Genomic DNA, 23,005 nt, shown 5'->3' with positions numbered 1-23,005 from the left:
ATCTCTACAAATGTGCAACTTTGGCAATAGTTTTACCTGAGCAGGTTTTGTATTTATTCCAGAACTAGATCCGTGGTATATAAAAACTTTGCCATAGTCATCATAAGGTGCTCCAACAGCAATATCTAAAGGTGGATGTAAAGAATCATTAACAACTACTTTACAAACACAGATTTATAATAACTACTAGCAGATATTACATGGCAATACTGTTCTACAAGAATAAAGGTGTTTATGCTATGTAGTGGATAACATCCTGACATGGATTTAGAGTGATTGAATAAGTCAAATTCCATTTTTACTGGTTTTTTGAAATCATTTACTGTCCATTATTTTGAGAGCTGTATATTAAATAGTCTTTACCTTATCTAACTAAAACTGATGAGGGATAAAATTAAAGTTGAGAATACACATCATGTTAGAGTTAAGATATATAGGCCCCAAATTTTCATGCACCATTTGGTGCACTCCTGCCGTTAAGTCAGGAGACAGTGCAGCATAAGGCTCAGAAAAAAGGCTCAGAAAACAGTCTGGGACCAAAAACACTAAGCCCAAGGCTCTGCTGTCAGTTTCTGGAGGTCGAGCTTGGGACAGAACCTCTGTCCACCCCAGTTAAGCTCACCTCTATCAGAGGAAGGGAATTACATGGCTGGGAGGTTCTTTGGACCCAGCCTAAGAATCTGACATTAGGCCTTTACATTAGGTCTTTACGTTAGGTCAGAAGAAGAAAAGTGGGAGGGTCTAAGCATGAGATTTTTTTCTGGGCCTCTGAAGATTTTGAAGATAATTAGATTTTTTGGTCCCTTTATAAAGCAGGTCAGCTGTAGTTCTCCTTGGCTCCTTGTGGGCTGAGTGTGCTGACAGGCCCTTTAGGCTGCTTGCCAGAGCCACATGCCCATTCCGTTTTATCTAGCTGACTTACAAGACTCCTTTGTGCCAGCTCAGAGTACTGAATTGGAGAATCTCCCCTGAACCTACAAAGTCTGGTGGGTCAGCAGCAGACATTCATAGTGGGCACTTATAGCAGGAAGTTAGCCCTGTGAATTTTAGGCATCCTGCCATTTAGCAGTACTGGATAGCATTGAGGTTTAGCTCCATTAAGGGCGATCCCATGTTTTGGTAGTACTATCTACCAGGTAGATTTTCATCTTCAAATTGGCAGTAATCTGACAGTATAGATTGTATGCTTTTTACAGAATCCACCCAATTATCATTCCACTGAAATTAATGGAATGAAAATCAGGCAGGTTCTCGAAAGGGAATACCATGCAATTGGCCAGATTACTGCTCAGACAGTGGGCTGGATTTTATGCTCTCCCCTGTGGTGAGTTTGAAGGTAGGGAGAGCATTTAATTGGGCGGGATGGTGGCAGCTGGGGAGCATGCCACCTTCCCGCCTCCACCCCTATTAAGTCCATGGTGGGAAGGCCCATGGAAGCCTTCCAACCCCACTGCCAATTGAGGCCCTTATGTGGGCAATTAATGCCCAATTAAGAGTCTCTTCCCACCATCGCTGGTATCAGCCCAGTTGCGGACAGGCCCGTCATCACGCAGGGAACACACGAGCAAACCCATGCGGCTTCCTTGCCGACTCCCGGGCTGGGGTGGGAGGTGTGGTTTCCCTAGATCAAAGATACGCAGTGCCTGATGGAGGGACCCAGCATCGGGAAGGGGATTGCCCACTGAGAGCCAACCCCCTTACATCCCACTCCCCCGCAACCCCCACCCCACCATCACTCATCTGTGGCCTGGGTCCATCAATGAACCTGGGCCACGGGTGGATGCAATACTGCCTCCCCAGTGGCGCTGCTCAGTTAAACAGCTGCCGGCCTCTGATTGGCCACCAGCTGTCAGTAGGTGGGACTTCTGTCCCCAGGGTCCTTAATCCTGTGGAAGGTCCACTGCTGCCCTGTTAAGTGCCTGATTGGCATGTAATGCAGCAGGCCTTCCTGAAAAGAAGCAACGCGGAGTTCTTCCCAGCTCTTCAGCTGACAGGTGAGACTCCCATCGCCTCCATTAAATGCTGCCCACTCTCTCTCTCTCTGTTTAATGTGCTCTCTAAAGTTTATACAGAATTTAGAATTTGAACATTATTGATTGCATACTTGGAGCTTTAAGTGTCATTTTTTTCTCTGTCTCTCGCACAATAAACACATACAACCTTCTCTCGATCTAAAAAAATACTCTGTAATATTTAACTGTATAATGCTTTTGAAATTTGTCCTCTAGCATTTCTTCAAATCATTTTGAAAAAACGAAATTGATTCTAAGAGAAACGTTCAATTATTTTGCCTAAATGCTGCGAATGCAATTTGAAAAATTGTGCATATTACAGGATCTGCTTTCTGGACAAAACTATCAAGTCAAAGCCCAGGCTTTTAGGAGAGGTTGAGGTTTCAAATGAACACTTTACAGAAGGTATTAAATGCATTATTGTGAAATAAGTAATTCTGAATTTGTATTTTATTTAAAACATTTTTTGTACATCAGAATTTTGGTTACTGAGGAAATAAATGGCAGTTTTTTTCAAAAAAAGCAGTTTGAGTGATATAATTGTCATCACAAGTGTTGAACCAAAATGTTTACATAGTTTTCCCATTATTGGATGTTAAATACAGAATCCCAATATAAATGTTTACACTGGAAATTTCTATTAGAAATGTTGATGTTAAAAAGTAACATTTGTGGACATAAAATGCATACCATACACAACACTTCATGTTTTATATGTGCTTTCAGGCTACCTACATTTGTTTTCATTAATATAGAAAGCACAAAAATTCTAATTAACAAACTTTTTCAGACTGTACAATAGTTATAATCTTACCTGGATACCCATCCTTGTTAATGTCACCTATATTCTCAACAGCCAGTCCAAACATGGAGTCCTTGGTACCATTTAAACGAATGAACTTTGGTTTATCCCAGTTCCCTCTTTGATTAATGTAAACATATGCAGCACCACCGATTTCTGCCTTTTTGTCGAAGAACTGTGGGGCTCCAACCACAAGATCCAACCAGCTAGAAAAAAGTTTCTCAGTTAAAGTGCAGAAATAAAATGTACACATTTTTGATAATTACTCTAGCATACCATCCCCCTCAATAGTAATGCAGACATTTATACAACTGAATTTAACTGTCCTATTACACATTCCAGCCTCTGCCACAGTTGCACTATTGTTATCATGAAACATGCTTAAATAAGACACACTGGCCAGAATTTTACGTTGGACTGGAGGCCCTGCCAACTGGCCAAAAAGGTGAGCCTGCCTCCGCCAGGCCTGGGAGCCACACAATGATTTTACATGGCCCAAGCCCTCAAGTGGCCTCAGGCGGGAATTCCGCCCCTCTGAGGCAAGAAGTCCCGCCTCCAAGAACTGCTGGCCAATCAGCGGGCTGGCAGCTCGTAATCCCAGCAGTGCCACTGGGAGCAGTGGCTACTGCTGGGACTGCGGCCAGGGAGAGGAGCAAGAGGGACTCCGGCCCTGGAAAAAAGGTAAGTTTGTGGGGCCTCGCCAGGGACAGTTGGTCAGGCCCCAGTGAGGCAAAGGGCATTGATTGGTGGGGGTGGGAGAATGTAAGTTCAGTGGGGGTGGTTGAGCTGTGGCGGGTCCTTTCGTGGGGCACAGGGTGCCCGATCAGAAAGGCCCCCCCACCCCCCTACAGCCTGCAAGGAGGCTGCCAGATTTTACTGGGCAGCCTCCTGGGGGGCCTGAGCTGCTCGCCGGCTGCTGCTAATATACCAGCAGCGGTGAGAGGGGACCCTTAAGTGGCAGCTAATTGGCCACTTAAAGGGCCTTAACTGGCCGGGGGCAGACGGGCCATTTCTCGTGCCGCCGCCCCTTGTAAAATTGCAGCAGGGGCGGGAAGGTGACAGGAATGGCACCCACCTCTTCGCACTCAATTTTACAATCCCATCCCCACCTCCAGCCTGCTCCTGCGTAAAATTCCAGCCACTGGAGATAGCTGCATGATCCCTGATGGGGGGATAACCATTTAGCATTTACGCTAACACCTAGATTAGAAATAGCTGATTTTAAATTTACATTCCAAAATTATGTTCAAGTCAATTAATGATTCAGCTCAACTTGCAACAGAGATACAAATATTACAGCATAGAAACAGACTATTAGGCACATTAGGTGTTTCTCTACCTATGAACAGCCTAATCTAAAGCTGATCTCCAGCTTGTTCCCCATGTCTTTCCGTATTTCTCTTTTTCAAGTGACTATCCAATTCCCTTTTAAAAATATTTATCGTATTAAGTTTTCATCTTCACCATCTCAATGATGGTCTGGCAGATTGTACAATGGACGGGTGACTCACTCCACTACTGAAGCAGGAAAGACAAAAGTTTATCCCATGGACTCTGCTTCAGTAACATTTTACAGCACCGAATTCCACATTTTAATAACCTGTGTAACTTTTCTCCTCCCCTTTAATTTTGTGATCTTCTTAAATTTTCTGCCTCATCATTTTGTCAATCAGTGAAAGCATCTATTTACCTTATCCTAACCCATTATAAACCGAAAGCCTCGAATCCCTTTACCCTTCTCAGATCTAAAGCTAAAAAAGAACCAACTTCTCAATTCTGTTATTTTAACCACTCACCCATTTGTGATGGCTGACTATTCCATGCCTCAATCTCTTACCCCTGCTGAGTTTCCTTTCTTCTGCACTCCTTCCCACTCCTCTGTCCTCTCCCTTCTCAACATTTACTTGTCTTCTCCTTTTCCCCACTTTCTTCTGCTTCCTCTTTCCATTCTCCATCATCATCCTCTTCTATTTGCCTCCTCTCCTTTCCTCACTCTCCTATGTTGGTTCAATTATCCAGGACTGTCACTGACCTCATGTCCTCTGGTGATCTTCCCTCAATGGCCTCCAACTTCACAGACACCCAACCCCAAAAAGCCTGCTTCTACCTCCTTCCCAAGATGCACAAACAGGACTGCCCTGGTAGACCCATCATTTCAGCCTATTTCTTCCCCACTGCACTAATTTCTCTCTCTCTCTCAACTATTTTTTCTCCCCGTGTCCAGTCTCTTCCCACCTACATTGGTGACTCTTCCATCACTTTAACAGTTTCCAGTTTCCTGCCTTTAAGTGTCTCCTTTTCACCATGGATGTCCAATCCCTCTATACCTCCATTGCTCACCAGGATGATCTGAAAGCTCTCCGCTTCTTTCTTGAATGGAGCCTCAACTAATCCCCACCACCGTACTCCGCCTGACTGAACTTGTCCTCACATTGAAGAACTTCTTCTTGAACTCCACTCACTTTCTCCAAATAAAACGTATTGCTATGGGTATCCACATGGGTCCCAGCTGTACCTGCCTTTTTTTGTGGGATACTTTGTTCCAGTCCTACTCAGTAACCCCCCCCCCACCCCCACCAACTCTTTTTTTGGTACATTGATGACTGTATTGACGCCATTTCCAGCTTTCGCCTTGAAATGAAAAATATCATTGGTTTTGCTTCCAATTTCCACCCGTCTCTTACCTTCACATGGTCTATCTCTGACACTTCCCTTCCCTTCAACTTCTCTATCTCCATTTCTGAGAATGGGCTATCGACCAATATTCACTATAAGCCTACTGGCTTCTACAGCTACCTCGACTTCCTCACACCCCACTTCCAATAAAGACGCTATTCTATTTTTCTAGTTTCTCTGTCTCCGTCGTATCTGTTCTGATGATGCAACCTTCCATACTAGTGATTCCACTATGTCTTCCTTTTTCCTCAACCGAGGACTCCTCCTCACCATGGCTGACAGGCCCCTCAACTGTGTCTGTTCCATTTCATGCACTGCTGCCCTCACCCCTTCTCCTCCCTCTGAGACCACAATTGGGTTCCCCTTGACCTCACCTTCCACCCATCAGCCTCCATATTCAACAGGTCATTCTCTACATTTCCACCACCTGCAGCATGATACCACCACCAAACACATTTTCCCTTCCCCTTTCAGCATTCCGGAGTGCCTGTTCTGTCTGTGATATTCTGGTCCACTTCTCAGTCACCCTCTCCCCGTAACACGGCACCTTACAATGCAAGCACAGAAGCTGCAACACCTGCTCTTTTACCTCTTCCCTTTGCAACATCCAAGGCTCCAAAAACTCCTTCCAGGTGAAACAGCAATTTACTTGTACTTCTTTCAATTTAGTATACTGTATTTGCTGCTCAAGATGCGGTCTCCTCTACATTGGGGAGACCAAACACAGACTGGGTGATTGCTTTACGGAACACCTCCATTTAGTCTGCAAGCATGACCCTGAGCTTCCAGCTGCCTGTCACTTCAATTCTCCACCTTGCTCCCTCTCTGATCTTTCTGTTCTCGGCCTTCTGCAGTGTTTCAATAAAGCTCAATGCAAGCTCAAGGAACAACAACTTATATTTATATAGGACCTCTAACGTTAATAAAAATCCCAAGGCGCTTCACAGGAGCATTATAAAACAAAATATAACACTGAGCCACAAAAGGAAATATTAGGTCAGATGACCAAAAGCTTAGTCAAAGAGATAGGTTTTAAGGAGTGTCTGAAAGCGAGGCGGAGAGGTGTCGGGAGATATTTCCGAGTTTGGGGCCTAGGCAACTGAAGGTGCAGCCACCAATGGCAGAGCGATTAATATCAGGGTTGCATAAGAGGCCAGAATTAGAGGAGCATAGATATCTTAGAGGGTTGTGGAGCTGGTGGAGATTACAGCGAGAGGGAGTGGTGAGACCATGTTTAAAAACAAGGTTGAGAATTTTTAAATGAAGACATTGCTTGACTGGGAGGCAATGTAAGTCATTGAAGGGTGATAGGGGAATGGGTTTTGGTGTGAATTAGGACATGGGCAGCTGAGTTTTGAATGACCTAAAGTTTACAGAGGGTAGAAGGTGGGAGACCAGCGAGGAGTGCATTGGAATAGTCAAGTCTAGAGGTAACAAAGGCGTGGATGAGGATTTCAGCAGCAGATGAGCTGAGACGGGGGGAAGTCGGGTGATATTACAGAGGTGGAAATAGGCGGTCTTAATGATGGCATGATTATGAGGTTGGAGGCTCATCTCAGGGCCAAATGTGACACAATCTCAGACTGTTGCCAGGAAGAGGGATGATGTCAGTAGCTAGGGAACGGAGTTTGGAGCGGGGACCAAAAACAATGGCTTCAGTCTTCCCAATATTCGAATGGAGGAAATTTCTGCTCATCCAGTACTGGATGTTGGATAAGCAGTCTGATAATAGCATCCTATCTTTCAACTGGACACTCAACATTGAGTTCAACAGCTTTAGATCGTAAACTCGGACCCCATTGTGCTTCCATTTTCCTCACTGGTTTGTTTTTCTTTTTCTCTTGTTCCCCTTTTTTTCTTTCCCACATTTTCGGATGTCAGCTATTTGGATCCTGCCATTCACAACTCCTTTAGATATGTCTTTTGTTTCTTTACTTGTCCAGTAACCACTCTCTTTGGCTTTGCATCATGAACCTGTTTCTCATTTAATCACCCCTGCCCTCCACCTTCCATCTTGTTCTTTTCCCACCCTCCCCCATAACCTATAGCATTTCTAACTTCTTCAATTCTGACGAAAGGTCACAGACCTGAAACATTAACCCTGTTTCACTTTGCACTGATGCTGCCAGACCTGCTGAGTACTTCCAGCATTTTCTATATTCATTACAAATGATGGTTGGGTTGGAACATTTGATCCCAAAATTCATCAAAAACATCTGTCAGGATCTGTCTCATTTCCTACATTACAACAGTGACTACACTTCAAAAGTATTTCATTGGGTGTAAAGCACCTAGTGTTGTGAACGGTGTTATATAAGTGTTAATTCTTTCTTTCTGCCTATCTGTCTATGGCAAAATCATTCTCAAGTATCAACATTTATCAAGAGTACCAGATGTGTTTGTAGGTGGTAATGCAATTAGTATCCATAATGTTAAAAGGCCTGTTGTGGTAATGTTAGCTTCAAACCCAGCACTGGAAAGTATTTTCCCATTTAGAATCAGCATTGATGTCAACATGCAATTCCCTATTAAAGGCACTGGGTGGCAGTTTAGCATGGTGTCTCATATTGAAGATAAAGGCAAGTGTGTGAATTGTATTTGTAGATTTTTTACAATAAACGAATTGCAATTTATATACTTTTTTTTCAAATTTTTATTCTTCACACTTCATAGAATGGTTTCAGCACAGGAGGCCATTCAGCCCATGTGTCTGTGTTGGCTCTCTGCAAGAGCAACCCGGCAAGTACCACTCCCCTGGCCTTTTGCCGTAGCCCTGCAAATTTTTCCTCTTCAGATAATTATCCAGTTGTCTCTTAAAAGCCATGACTGACTCTGCCTCCACCACACTCTCAGTCAGCGCATTCCGGATCTAAACCACTTGCTGCGTGAAAAAGTTTTTTATGTCGCCTTTGGTTCTTTTGTCATTCACCTTAAATGTCTCCTGGCTCTCGACCCTTCCATCAATGGAAACAGTTTCTATCTACTCTCTTCAGGCCTCTCATGATTTTGAACACCTCTATAAATTATCCTTTCAACCTTCTCTACTCTAAGAACTGATGTTCGCATCCTGGAACCATTCTTGCAAAGCTTTTCTGCACCCTCTTTAATGCCTACACATCTTCCGAAAGTGCAATTCCCAGAATTGGACACAATACTCCAGTTGAGGCCGAACCAGTGTTTTTTGAAGGTTCGCCATAACTTCCATGCTTTTGTACTCTATGCCTCTATTTATATAGGCTCAGGATCCTAGTAGTAGACATTGTCTGTCTCGGAAGACGATTGACTGCGCCCTGGATGTATATCACTTCTGAGTTGAACATTGCCTGTTGTGGCTTTAGAAGCCGACTTGTGAGTGGCAATCCCTTCCACAGATGAATATCATTGGCCTGAGGTTGACTGATGTTTAATCCTTCCACTGGGCTCTCTTTTATACCATCTTGTCGTTTCTTTTGTCCTCAGCTTTTTCCATGCCCTTCCTGACTGCCATTCTCCAAGAACTCCAGTTAGCAGCAAGGGGTTCCCATGCATCGACTCTGATCCCAGTGAACTTGAGGTCTCGCTCGCAGACATCCTCGTATCGCAGACGTGGGTGACCTGTTGGTCTCGTGTCGATAGCAAGCTCGCCATAGAGCATGTCTTTGGGGATGCAGCTGTCATCCATTTGGCTCACATGGCCCAGCCAACAGAGTCGCCGCTGATTCAAGAGAGCAAACATGCTGGGGATCCCTGCACGTTGGTGTACTTCCATATTTGGTAGGAGATGCCCAATATCTGTCTCAGGCAGCGGAGGTGAAAGCTGTTCAGTCGCTTTTCTTGCCTTGTACAAGTTGTCCATGCTTCGCTACTGTAAAGGAGGGTGCTGAAAACACAAGCCTGGTATATGTGGAGCTTTGTATTTTCAGTTAGTTTGCTGTTGGTCCGCACTCACCTTCTCAAATTTGACACGACAGCTAGGGCCTTGGAAATCCTGGTGCTGATTTCGGAATCAAGGGGCAGGTTAGTGGTGATCCAAGTATGTGAAGCAGTCGATGACCTCCAGAGTGAGGTTGTTGATGTTGATGGAAGGTGGAGTCTCTACATCCTGGCCAATAACTTTGGTCTTCCTGACGCTATTGTCAGTCCAAAATCATTGCTGGCCTGGAAGAACCAATCTACAAGCTGCTGCAAGTGAACTTCAGTATGGTATGTCAGCACAGCGCCATCAGCAAACAGCAACTCACGGACTAGGACTTTACGCACTTTGGTCCTGGCATGAAATCTTGCCAAGTTAGACAGCTAACCATCAGCTCTGGTATGCAGGTAGACACCCTCACTTGAGTTGCCGAAAGCGTATAATAGCAGCATGGAGAGGAAATGCAAAAGAGAGTTGGCACCAGAACCAGCCCTGCTTTACCCTGCTGCTGATCTTGCAAACGTCTGATGTTGCTTCATTGTAACTGATGGAATTGTGCACGATCTCGTGGAAAGAAGTTATGCCCAGGAGTCCAGGAGGGCAGCCTATTTTCCATAATGGTTTGAAGAGTCCGTCTCTGCTGACAAGATCGAAGGCTTTGGTGAGGTCTATGAATGCGGTGTAGAGTGGTCTGCGCTGCTCGCAACACTTCTCCTGTAATTGCCAAAGTGACCAGTCTGCCATATGGGACCTTATTGAAAGCCTTGCTAAAATCCACATAGACTACATCAAATGCACTCCCCTCATCGACTCTCATTGTTACCTCCTCAAAAAATTCAATCATGTCAGTCAGACACAAACTTATCTTAACAAATCGGTGCCTTTCTAAATGAAGATTTATCCTGTCCCTCATAAATTTTTTCAATAATTTTCCCACCAGCAAGGTTAGGCTGATTGGCCTGTAATTACTCAGTCTATCTCTTTCTCCTTTTTTAAACAATGGTACAATGTTAGCCGTCCTCCAGTTCTCTGGCACCATGCCTGTAGCTAGAGAGGATTGGAAAATGATGGTCAGAGCCTCTGCTATTTCCCTTGTTTCCCTCAACAGCCTAGGACGCATTTTATCCGGGCCTAAGATGTTAAACCTCTTAGTACTTCCTCTCTCACTATGTTAATTTCATCTAATATTTTATACCCCTCCTCCCTTATTGCAATGTCTGTTATCATCCCCCTCTTCTGTGAAAACAGATGCAAAGTATTCATTAAGAACCATACCAAAGTCCTCTGCCTCCACACGCAGGTTACCCTTATGGTCCCCAATAGACCCTATTCTTTCTTTAGTTATCCCCATGCTCTTTATGTATTTATAAAAAATCTTTGGGTTTTCCTTGATTTTACTTCCCAATATTTTTTCATGCCCTCTCTTTGCTTTCCAAATTTCCTTTTTAATTTTACCCCTATACTTTCAGTACTCCTCTAGGTTTTCTGCAGCATTGAGCCCTCAGTATCTGTCATCATCGTCCCTGTTTTTTTTTATCCTTTCCTTTAAGCTGCTTGACATCCAGGGGGCTCTGGATTTGTTAGTCCCACTTTTTTTCTTTAAGGGAATATACTTGCTCTGAACTTTCACTATCTCTTCCTTGAATGTCACCTATTGATCTGGCACTGATTTACCTTTAAGTTGCTGTCTCCAGTCCACTTTAGCCAAATCACATCTCAGCTAAGTAAAATAAGCTTTTGCCCAACTGAGAACATTATTAAATGTAACTGGATTATGATCACTTCCACTAAAGTGCTCACCAACTGATACCCCTTCCACTTGCCCAGCTTCATTCCCTAAGACAAAGTCCAGAACCACCCCCTCTCTTGTTGGGCTTGCTATATACTGGCTAAAAAAGTCCTACTGAATGCATTTGGAGAATCCTGTTCCCTCTGTCTCTTTCACACTAATTTTATCCCAGTTAATATTAGGGTAGTTGAAATCCCCCAATATTACTGCCCTACTGCTTTTTCACTTCTCAGAGATTTGCTTAGATATTTCTCTTCTATCTCCCTCTGACTGCTAGGGGGTCTACTGTACACTCCCAGTAGTATGGTTGCCCCTTTTTTGTTCTTCAGTTCAACCCATATGATCTATCTACCATATCATCCCTCCTCACAGCTATAATTGTTTCTTTAATCAATGTAGCAACACCCCCTCCTTTTTTATCCCCTTCTCTATTTTGTCTGAAAATCCCATAACCAGGAATATTAATCTGCCATTCCTGTCCTTCTTTGAGCCATGTCTCAGTAATTGCTATTTGTATTTTCCGTGTCAATCTGTGCTCTCAGTTTATCCACCTTATTTCCTAGACTTCTTGCATTGAAGAATGTCCTATACAGCACTGCCAAACTCCTTTGTAGTCTGTTTTCCAACCTTTGTTTCCTCTGCCTTCCAAATACACTTATTAATTTTCTGCCTTCCATTTCCAACTTTTCTTCTCTTCCTTCTGAATCTATTCTCAGGTTTCCATCGTCCTGCCAAACTAGTTTAAACCCTCCTCAACAGCACGAGCACACCCCCTGGAGGATATTGGTTCTGGTCCTGTTGAGGTGCAACCAATTTGGCTTGTACAGATCCCACCTTCCCCAAAAGCGGTTCCAAGCCCTCAGGACTCTAAAGCCCTCCCTCCAGAAGCTTCTCTCTAGTGATGTATTCATCAACTCTATCTACTTCTGTATTCACTAGCGCATGGCATTGGGAGTAATCCAGAGATTACTACCTTTGAGATCCTGCTTTTCAATCCCTAACTCCATAAACTCTGCATTCAGGACCTCATCCCTCTTTCTGCCTATGTCACTAGTGCCTATATGACCACAACCTCTAACTGTTCACCCTCCCCCTTCAGAATGTCCTGCAGCTGCTCAGTGACATCTTTGACCCTGGCACCAGGGAGGCACGTCTGCGGCCACAGAAGCACCTGTCCATTCCGCATACTATTGAATCCCCTACTGTTACTGCACTATAGCAGTGGAAGAGAGTGGAAAAAAGGGCAGACTTCCTAGTTCTGAAAATAACGTTTGAAATTTCCTGCCCCACCCCAGGCAGGGATCTCAGCCACCCAATCATAATTGACACACTAAATTTAAATGATGGCCAATGTGTTGGGAAAGGGAACTGGATGATTTCTCTGCTGCCTTGGGGAAGTACCGCCAACACCTGGTAAGGCCAGGTCAGTACTTGCTGGGCAGCAGTGAGAAGACTACTGATGGCTCTGTTGGAGTGTGGACCTGATAGTGGCCACCTCTCCCTCTCCTGCAAAAGAAACCGGAGGTTCATTCCATGCCCTCTTATGCATTAAAAAAAAAACTTTGGACATTCTTGCCCATTTAATGCTAATTCTTCCCCTGTTCAGTTTATTGTTGTAGTACCACTGAATATTACACTAACAAGCTGGGAAATTTAATCTCGTGCAGAAGTAACGTTTAAAAAGCTTGGAGGTATTCAGTCCTCAGAATGACGAAGTATTGTTCATATTCTTTGCTTCCCAAATTAGTGCATGCCTCACCTGTCTTGGTTAAGATCCACCACAGCAACATCATATCCAAAAGAGGATGCCAGTCCTTCACCGTTCAGGACATGTTCACTTTTTAGGTTTCTTGTATTTTTCTCTATTGTTAGAAAAACAACAGCTCCAGCATGGTTGGCTCTTGGTGCACCAGATACAAAGGTCAATGTGTCCTTCAATATGATCCCCTTGCCTGAGTCCAGAGAGAAGCCTAAGACAAAACAATAGGATCAGAATGTATATCGTAATCAACATTAAAGCCATGGGAAAACTGATAAATAAAGGTGTTACAGAGAAGAAGGATTTGCATTATATCTTCTATTGAATCAAAACAAAGGAGTTTCAGAGCTTAGTATTTGAAAACTGCTGCGAGTTGAGTAGACACACTGGGCAAGAAATTGGGCTTGGTAGCATTCGTTTTTTGGGCACACGCTTGTGATGTAAAGTGCGCCGGACAGCATCTTTGTACAAGCACAGGCCGCATGCAGTGACTATCTGCCGGAAGTATGCAGAGCAGGTCTGATCATGACGTCAATTTTGACGCCAGCACTACAATTTTTCAGCTCAATGGTCCAGCTGGTGCCCTCTCTTAAGCTCACACAGCTGAACACATATTAAGCAGCAGGAAGAAAACACCCCAAACCAGCACTATTTAAAGAGATGATCAATTACTTACAGGCTATTTGCTAGTTGATTTCTTCTGGCTGTTGCTACAATTCTACATATTTTTGGTGCTTTCTATTGTTATTTCATGTTTCAATAATCTACAGCGAGTGGTGTGGCAGGCTCTGAAGGACCTTTTGCTGACTTCAAGGCTTATGTACACACTCCCAGACATGGGTGCATTAATAAGCCTTCCTCTTGCAATAGAGCATGTCTGGGAGTGTGAGCAGAGGCCATGCACAGTAGGACAAGTTGATAGAAGAGGCAGGAGGAGGGGGAGAGCAGGGCTCGCAACAGGAGGCCAAATTGACCCAGGATGTTCAGGGTGCAATTTTCCAACCTGAACCTCAACAAGGAACAATCTGTGCAATGTTTGTGCTTCACTAGGGAGTTCCTCACTGAAATCTGTCAACTGCTGCAACCACAACACTACCTTCAGAGCAAGGCAAGGAGTGCATTGCCAGTGGCTGTGAAGATATCTGTGGCGGGGACATATCTGGTTCCTTCCAGGCTGGTGCTGGATATTAGCAATATCCTGCAGTTTGTCATCCACTGTAGCATAAGGAGTTATTGAGGGTCTGTATTCAGAGAGAGCTAACTTCATCTCATTCTCTCTTGCCAGAGACAAGCAGGTGGAAAGAGCACGAGGTTTTGCTCAGATGGCAGGCTTTCCCCACGGTGCAGAGTGACATTGACTGTACGCACATTGCTTTGCGGGCACCGCATGCCAACTCTGTCCTATACCAGAACCAAAAGGGATTCCACTCCCTCAACATTCAGCTGGTGTATGTCCATAGGCAGTGCATCATTCAGGTCAATGCCTAGTATTCTGGCAGCAGTCATGATGCCTTCATGCTGGGCCTCAAGGGCTATCCATTGATGACATGGCACATGATTTCATTTCACAACTCACGCATACTTGGGCAAATGCATACAAAGAGAGCTATGCTGCCACAAGAAATGTAAGCAACGATTCCACTGGACCACTCTGAGCACTGCTGTACTCAGCTCAGTGAGTCTCAGGATTCGTGGTGGACTGCTGCATGCTGCACAACCTTGCTAACAATCCTTGCCACCGGCTATCAGGCAAAAAGCTCAGGAGCAGGAGGAGGAGGAAGGAGAGGAAGGGAGGCAGCAACTTGGACAGTCCCTTTCTGCTGAGTTTCACGTGAAAAACAAATTTGAGTCAGATACCAGTAACCACAACCCCAGTTCCCCATTCATCAAGAGTCCCTCACCTTCCTTCTTTCACTGAGCATCACATCATCCTCTTGGCCACAATGAAAAAAATAAAAGCCACCGCAAATGCACAAATGAAATTATGCCTTACTACACAGAAATGTAAACTAATTATTTTAATTTTTATTCATGTGCTATGGGCATCACTGACAAGGTCAGCTTCTATTACCCATCCTTAATTGGTGGTGGTGAGCCGCCTTCTTGAACCGCTGCAGTCCATGTGGGGTAGGTACACCACTGTGGTGTTAGGTAGGAAATTCTAGGATTTTGACCCAGTGACCATGAAGGAACGGCAATAAATATCTAAGCCAGGATTGTGTTTGTCTTGGAGGGGAACTTGCAGACAATGATGTTCCCATGTACCTGGTGCCTATGTTCTACAGATCACCAATTTGGAAGGTGCTGTGAGAGAAATTTTGGCGAGTTGCTGCAGTGCATTTTGTAGATGGTACACACTGCTGCCACTGTACACTGATGGCAGAGGGAGTGAATGTTTAAAGGGCTGGATGGGGTGGCAATCAAGTGAGCTGCTTTGCCCTAGATGGTGTCCAGTTTCTTAAGTGTTGTTAGAGTTGCACTCATCTAGGCAAGTGGAGAATATTCCATCATATGCCTGACTTGTATCTCGTGGTGGTGGAAAGGCTCTGGGGAGTCAGGAGGAGAGTCTCTTGCTGCAGAATACCCAGGCTTTGGCTACTCTTGTAGCCAGAGTAATTATCTGGCTGGTCCAGTTAAGTTTCTGGCCACTGGCAACCCCCAGGATGTGACGGTGGGGATAATGCTGTTGAATGTCAAGGAGAGATGGGTAGATTCTCTCTTGTTGGAGATGGTCACTGCCTGGCACTTGTGTGGTACAAATGTTACTTGCCACTTAGCAGTCCAAGCCTGAATGTTGTCCAGGTCATACATGCGGGCACGGACTGGTTCATTATCTGAGGAGTTACAAATGCAAATAACATTTGCAATCATCAGTGAACATCCCCACTTCTGATCTTATGATGGAGGGAAGGTCATTGATCAAGCAGCTGAAGATGGTTGTGCCTAGGACACTGCCTGAGGAGCTCTTGCAGCAATTTCCTGGGGCTGAGATGATTGACCTCTGACAACCACAACTATCTTCCTTTGTGCCGGTATGCCTCCAGCCAGTGGAGGTTTTTCTGCCTGATTTCCACTGATTTCAATTTTACTAGGGGTCCTTGATGCCACAGTTGGTCAAATGCTACCTTCATGCCAAGGGCAGTCACTCTCACCTCGCCTCTGGCATTTAGTTCTTTTGTCCATGTTTAAAACAAAGCTGAAATGAGGTCTGGAGCTGAGTGGCCCTGGAAGAACGCAAACTGAGCATTGCTGAGCAGGTTGTTGTTGAGTAAGTGCTGTTTGATAGCACTGTCAACAGCACCTTGCACCACTTTGCTGATGATTGAGAGAACTTTGTCTCCATAAGGACTGCGTGGTGGTCCCTCCTACCAATACTGTCATGGACAGATGTATCTGTGACAAGTAGTTGGTGAGGATGAGGTCAAGTAGTTTTTTTCCTCGTTGGTTCTCTCACCACTTGCCGCAGGCCCAGTCTGGCAGATAATGTCCTTCAGGACTCAGCCAGCTCAGTCAGTATTGGAGCTACTGAGTCACTCTTGATGATGCACATTGAAGTCCCTGACCCAGAGTACATTCTGTACCCTTGCTACTTTCAAGTGTTTCTTCCAAATGGTGTTCAATGTGCAGAAGTAATGACTCACCAGCTGAGGGATGGCTGTAGGTGGTAATCAGCAGGAGGTTTCATAAGAACATAAGAAATAGGAGCAGGAGTAGGCCATATGGCCCCTCGAGACTGTTCCGCCATTCAATATGATCATGACTGATCTTCTGCCTCAACTCCACTTTCCTGCCAGCTGCTCATATTCCGTGATTCCCTGAGAGATCAAAAATCTGTCTATCCCAGCCTTAAATATACTCAACGATGGAGCATCCACAACCTTCTGGAGTTTTCTTGCTCATGTTTGACCTGATGCCATGAGACCCTTGAGCATTCCCTTAGTGCCTATCTTCCGTGTGCCTTATGTGTCCTACTCCTCCTATGCAGTTCTGCTCCAGTGGCTGCATGGAAGGCTGCTGACTTTCAGCTCTGGGCCTAGAAGGCCCAGCTTCAGACTGCACCATCTTTGCAGCAGTCTGGGCTGGCTAGTGGGTTGGCAGGCAACAGCAAGGGCACTGGTGGAGTAGCAGGATGGGAGGACAAAGGCTGTCATCTTGAGAAGGCACTGTAGGCTTGTACTCCATGACACTCCCCTGGGCCAGTGCCTCAGCAATCTGAGTAATTTGCTAGAGGTTAGATTGCTGGACTGCAGTAACACACTGCAAGCCCCTTTGAACACTGGTATCCATAGCCATGGAGGCAGCAGTCTGAGCTTGCATGGCAGCAAGCTGATCTTGCATGACGTCAGTCTGAGCTTTCACTGCAGCACTTAAGACTTTTGGTGGACTTGTGCTGCAATGGAAAATGAGGCATTGGCCATCAAACACAACATTATGGTTGGGTTCACAAATGTACTCACTGAGTTGGTCACCATTTCCACGCTGGAAAGGATGGGTTCCAAGCTCTGTGTTAAGCCCTGTGCCAATTTGGTGCCAGACTCCTCCATGCTCCTTGACATTGAACACAGGCTTTCTGGCAGGCCTGCTAATATACCAAGCATTTTGTTGTGTACATCCATCAGCCTTCTTCAGTAGCCTGCTCCATCGAAGTTCTCATCTGAGTTTTCTGCAGCAGAACTAGTGTGCGAGCTTGTCCTCCGGTGAGCTGGCACCTATGCTATCATTACCCCCTACCCTGTCTGCAGTGCACTTGTATCTGTGTCTCACTCCGTGCAGATGCTGCCTTTTACCTAGCCTTTAAGCTACATGCAGTGTGAGTATCTGAGCTGATGGCTGCGAGTATGAAAGCAAATGATGCATGTCTTCATCGTCACTTTCTTCTTGGTCTTCCTCCACTGTCTGGCCAGGTTGCACTTCTTGGGTATCTGAAAGGACAAAGGCACAATATAGGGTTGTGGTAAGGGAAAAGCAAGCCTGCTTGCACCATCTGTAGCTTATAAATCAGAAGAGATTGTGTGATGAGGAGGAACAGGGATGTGAGAAGGATGATTAGATATGAGGATAGCATCATCGTCAATGGCTTCAGCCCCGCCTCTGGCCACAGCCTCAGCAATGACTGCTCAAATAATGGCCAGCACTGTCTCCTCCATGCAGGTGTGCCTCTCCCTCTCCAGTTAGTCCTGTTGCCATCGGTTGTGTGCCACCTTATCCTGCAAGAGTGAGGGCAGACTCTAAGTGAGTGTTTTCAAATCTGTTTGGATGATGAGGCTGCCAGGGTTGAATAGCTGGCAGTGTGTACAAGCTGTGAGCTGTGGGTGTGAGGCTTGCAGCAGTGCTACATGTGTGAGGGTGAGGTGAAGCATATGCATTGATAGAGATTGTTAGTAGGTAAGCAATGGGGGCGGGGTGCTGAATTGAACCTTGGCTGAGGCTAGTGGTGCAGTTGGTTGCAAATGGCATTTGAGGATGCATTCACTGACTTTAACCACTCATGTGAGGTTATTAAACTTCCTGTAGCATTGCATGCAGGTCTTCAGGACAAGACTCCTGACATGGACCTCTGTGACTAACTGCTCCCACTGCCTTTTCACCATGTGTCTGCAGATATAAGACAACTCACCTCATTTCCATATCCTTCACCAATACCTGCAGTGCAGCATTGGAAAATCTGAGTGCCCACTTGCTTCCATGTTCTACCATTTTTCTGTCTTTCCCAGATCGGATTCAGCTCACACAGGACTCCCAGCACCTGCTTCAGTCACAATGCACCTCCGCTTTGAGAGGTGCAGGCTAGCGTTAAGTAATGCTGGCAAGTATCAGTTTTGAGCCCACTGCTGACGAATGCAATCAACAGTGCAGTTACATGCAAAAATCATGCAAAGGTGCTGTGCTGCCTGCATTATACCAGTGGACATGGGTTAACCAGGCATCACTTTTTCAGTAATCCAATTTAGCCCCTTAAGAGCATTACAATTGGCATCAGCAATCCAGGAATTGGCAGGGGTGACGGGGGGAGGTTGGGGGGGGGGGGGGCGGTGCGAATCAACTGTCATGTCTCCTGCTGATTGTATGTATGGGTACCAGGTGAGGGACAGGATTGGGCTTGGCTACAATGCGATGTGGTTAAAAGTCTTGCCAACACTCTCACATGAATAATGCAACAACTTATATCTACATAGTGCCTTTAACATAATAAAATGTCCCAAGGTGCTTCACAGAAATATTATAACCACATAGGAAGTATTAGGTCAGATGACCAAAAGCTTGGTCAAAGAGGTAGGTTTTAAGGAAGAAAGCAAGGTAGAGAGGCCAAGACGTGTAGGGAGGAAATTCCAGAACTTAGGGTCTAGCAACTTAAGACACAGCCACCAATAGTGAAGGAATTAAAGTTGGGGGTGCTGAAAAGACCAGAATTAGCTGAGTGCTGATATCTTGGAGGGTGGTGGAACTGGAGGAGATTACAGAGATAGGGAGGGGTGAGGCCACAGACGGATTTGAAATGAGGATGAGAATTTTAAAATCAAGACATTGCCTGACCAGAAGCCAATGTAGGCCAGCGAGCATAGGGGTGATAGGCAAATGGGACTGCAGCAAGTATAGTCAGAGTTTTGAATGACCTCAAGTTTACAGAAGGTAGAATGTGGGAGACCAGCCAGGAGTGCATTGGAATAGTCAAGTCTAGAGGTAACAAAGGCATAAATAAGCATTTCAGCAAAAGATGAGCTGAGACAGGAGTGAAGTTGGGGGATGTTATGGAGGTGGAAATAGATAGTCTTAGTGAGGGTACTGATATGTGTTTAGAAGCTTGACTCAGGGTCAAATATGACACCAAGTTTGCAAACAGACTGGTTTAGTCAGAGACTGTTGCCAGGGAGATGGTGGAGTTGGTAGCTAGGGAAGGGAGTTTGGAGCAGGGATCGAAAACAATGTCTCTAGTCTTTCTAATATTTAACTGAAGGAAATTTCTGCTCATCCAGAGATGCACTGGATGCTGGATAAATAGTCTAATAATTTAGCACCAGTAGAGGAGTCGAGAGAAGTGGTGGTGAGACTGGTTGTCATCATCGTACACGTGAAAACTAACACTGTTCTTTTGGATGATATCACCAAGGGGTAGCATGTAGATGAGAAATAGGATGGGGCTAAGGATTGATCCTTGGGGACACCAGAATAATGGCCAATTAGGTACAGACTGGAGGTGACCAGCAACTGTTGGACTGTATCACAGCAATTAAATGCATGGATTCCAAAATTCCTGAACCCAGAGACGGTGGAAGACAAGATTTCTGCCTTAGGGGCAGGAATTTGGGTCAGAACCTGGTTCTGCCCCACAAATAGTGTTCCTTTCAATTTCAGTTTGGGGTGGTGTAGGGGGGGATTCTCCATGGTGAATTTTCCATCTGTCCCCCCATGTCAAGGGGGCATGACTGTGGCAGTTTCCAGCCCTTCCGTGAGAAAATTCTGCTCATTACATCTTTGGTAAGCCTCAGTGGAATTCATGCCAATTGAAAGCTGGCATAAGTCCCATTCAGGCCTTTAGAAAGGCCTTAACTCTCTGCTTGACTAAGACAATCAAATCCAGAAGAGATTAATTGTCTCAGTATGCAAGGACAAAGGCTCCACTGGGAACAAAGCCTTTTTTTGCTAATTTGTTTTTCTTTGGCCCAGATCTGCATGGGTAGTACAGCAGGCAGAAGAGGAGTGAGTTGTTCTGTTGTATCGGCTTGGTCACTGCTAAAGTACCACCCCCCCACCCCCCCCACCCCACCCCCGGTTATACAAATGACGCCAGTCCCATGATTTCCGATGGGGACTACATTTTCTGTGGAATTTCATGCCACTGCACCTGAGCTGGCATCCCAGGAATTTCAGAGCCCAGGTACACAAGTCTAAAGCACTAGTCACAGAACAGGTTATTTTTGTTGAAATACTCAGTTTATGTCTAGAGCTGCTCACATTAACCAAATCCTATTGGTTAATCCTTCTGTATTTATAACACTGCATGGATTAAATCAAAATGAAGGATGTCACAGTCACAAAAAAAAGTCGCCAGTCTTTCATTTCTGACAGCCACCTTTCAAGCAGACTTTTCTTCCATCATGTTTTCAGAATGATACTGAAAAAAGCCTCACCCGAGGTAGGCCCTAATAAAAGTTTTTGAAGGGTTGTCAGGAAGGAAGTAGTGTGGTTATCTCAGCTTCCTTAAAGAAATGACAGACCTGATTAAAATACAACTATTTCATTGCATTCTGGTCCTTTATTTTAATTTTTCTTCTTCTTGTACCCAACCTCCATGTTACTCAGAGATGAATCACTGGTTATCATGCAGAAATGTCCAGCGTCTGGAGGCAGGGCAGGAGAAGCCACAGCCTTTTTCTCAAGTGACCATTCAACCACCCAAACCAGTCTTCCCCCTTAAGGTATTGAGAAAATGCCAGACAGAGGGCAGTCTGTAACAGCTATTGCTTGTCAGACAAGGCTCTAACTGTATAAATGCCATCTGTTAACTCTTTATCCAGAGATACAGGCTCACCTCCATCACCTTAATACACTTAGTAATTCCAGCCTGCCGGCACCTTTGCTCTTCCCACTCAAGGAGCACTTAGACACTTAGATTTAATATTAGGTTAGAAACTGAGCAAAGTACAAGTTTCAGGCCATATATGGTCACCAAGGGGAAGACGACAAAAACACGTAATGTGAATTGCAGATACATAAAATCTTATAGCACAGAAGAAGGAAGCTTCCAATTAGTCCCATGCCCCTGCCCTATCTCCAGACACGTTAACATTTTTATTTTTCAAATATTTATCTCTTTCTCTTTTAGAAGTCATTATACCTACCTAAATAGCTGTTAGCAGGAACAGGTATCAATTTTTCATCTCTCTTGTTTTCATCACCAACTTCATAGGGTCCATCGTCAAAGATAATGTCCTCAATATTTCTGGATTCTACATGTATAATTCCTGAGGGAACAAAAGGTTAAGTGTCAGCATGAGCAGCACTGCGAACAACACTAGCAGGGACTGGGAGCAGTTTTTCTCACAGTGGACTTGTCATAAGGTACATTTAACATAAAATGAGATAGAGCAAGAACTACCACTCTATCAGCACTTAAAATTATATTGGCCACATGATTAAATGAAGTTTGAAATATTCGTAAAATAATTTGTGAACCTTAGATAGTTTTTCAAATTACAAGATGAAAAAGAATTGTATTTGTTACCAATACAAGCATTTTACAATGTAATTTCACTCCATATTCCAAATTTTTCATGATTCTAACTATAATGCCGTTGGAATTTTTACCTCTAGATGCCAGTATTCATTGATAAATGGAAAAAAGCTATGGGCTAAATTTTGTTCTGGTGACAAGAGTCCTAGCAGTGGGCTGGAAGGTGGGGCGAGACCCCACTTCAGCCCCCTGTCGGAGCCCCGGAGCTATTTCATGGGGGGCTGGTAATTAACCGGCCACTGTATGGGACACCATCCCTTTAAGGGACAGGCTCCCGCCTCCAACGCTGCCAGCCAATCAGAAGGCCAGCAGCTCTGCAGTTTCGGCCGCGCCACTGGAAGCAGTGGCCACTGCCAGTACTGCAGTATCGAGGACGTCACAGTGGTGCTGGGATCACTGGGGCCATTTAGGCGGGTGACGGGGTGGGGTGTCTTTCTGGGGGTGGGGGGGGGGGGGGGGGGGTGGCCGTGACGATTGCCGCCAGGTCCCTGGATTGACCCAAAGGAGGGATCCCCTGGGCCCTGCTAGGTTTTACCTGGCGGCATCACCCCACCATGGCTGGCCCATTCATCTTCAATTAAATTGAGGTGGAGGCGGAAAGAGGCCCTTAAGTGGCCTTCCCCGCCTCTGACTAAATTGGAAGGTGTCGGGGATGGGCACCACGCCCCTTGCCTTCCAACGCAATTTTATGGGCCCCCCCCCTCCTCCCTGCCTCCATTCCGTCCCCAGGGGGCCCATAAAATTCAGCCCTATATTTTTCAGCTACTTTGACAATGCTTTTGGGAGTTTTACGTCGGCATGTTAGTATTCAGCAACTCTTAGCAAAATGTAGGTGGTCTAAGA

At 45.1% G+C, this 23,005-nt stretch overlaps 1 protein-coding gene across 2 annotated transcripts in view; it reads right to left on the bottom strand.

Moving 5' to 3' along the window:
• Nucleotides 1-23,005, bottom strand: part of LOC137372058 (integrin alpha-6-like) — a 119,238-nt gene that overhangs the window by 45,557 nt on the left and 50,676 nt on the right. For both annotated transcript variants that reach the window (XM_068035415.1, XM_068035414.1), the window contains exons 5-8: nucleotides 21,771-21,893; nucleotides 12,931-13,141; nucleotides 2,827-3,020; nucleotides 37-125 (exon numbers count right to left, since the gene is read on the bottom strand). In XM_068035415.1, the coding sequence (XP_067891516.1) occupies nucleotides 37-125; nucleotides 2,827-3,020; nucleotides 12,931-13,141; nucleotides 21,771-21,893 (617 nt within the window). The remainder of the gene's footprint in view (nucleotides 1-36; nucleotides 126-2,826; nucleotides 3,021-12,930; nucleotides 13,142-21,770; nucleotides 21,894-23,005) is intronic.

The sequence above is a fragment of the Heterodontus francisci genome, chromosome 7, assembly GCF_036365525.1.
Source record: "Heterodontus francisci isolate sHetFra1 chromosome 7, sHetFra1.hap1, whole genome shotgun sequence".
Classification (NCBI taxonomy): domain Eukaryota; kingdom Metazoa; phylum Chordata; class Chondrichthyes; order Heterodontiformes; family Heterodontidae; genus Heterodontus; species Heterodontus francisci.
This window is presented reverse-complemented; position numbering and strand designations above follow the sequence as displayed.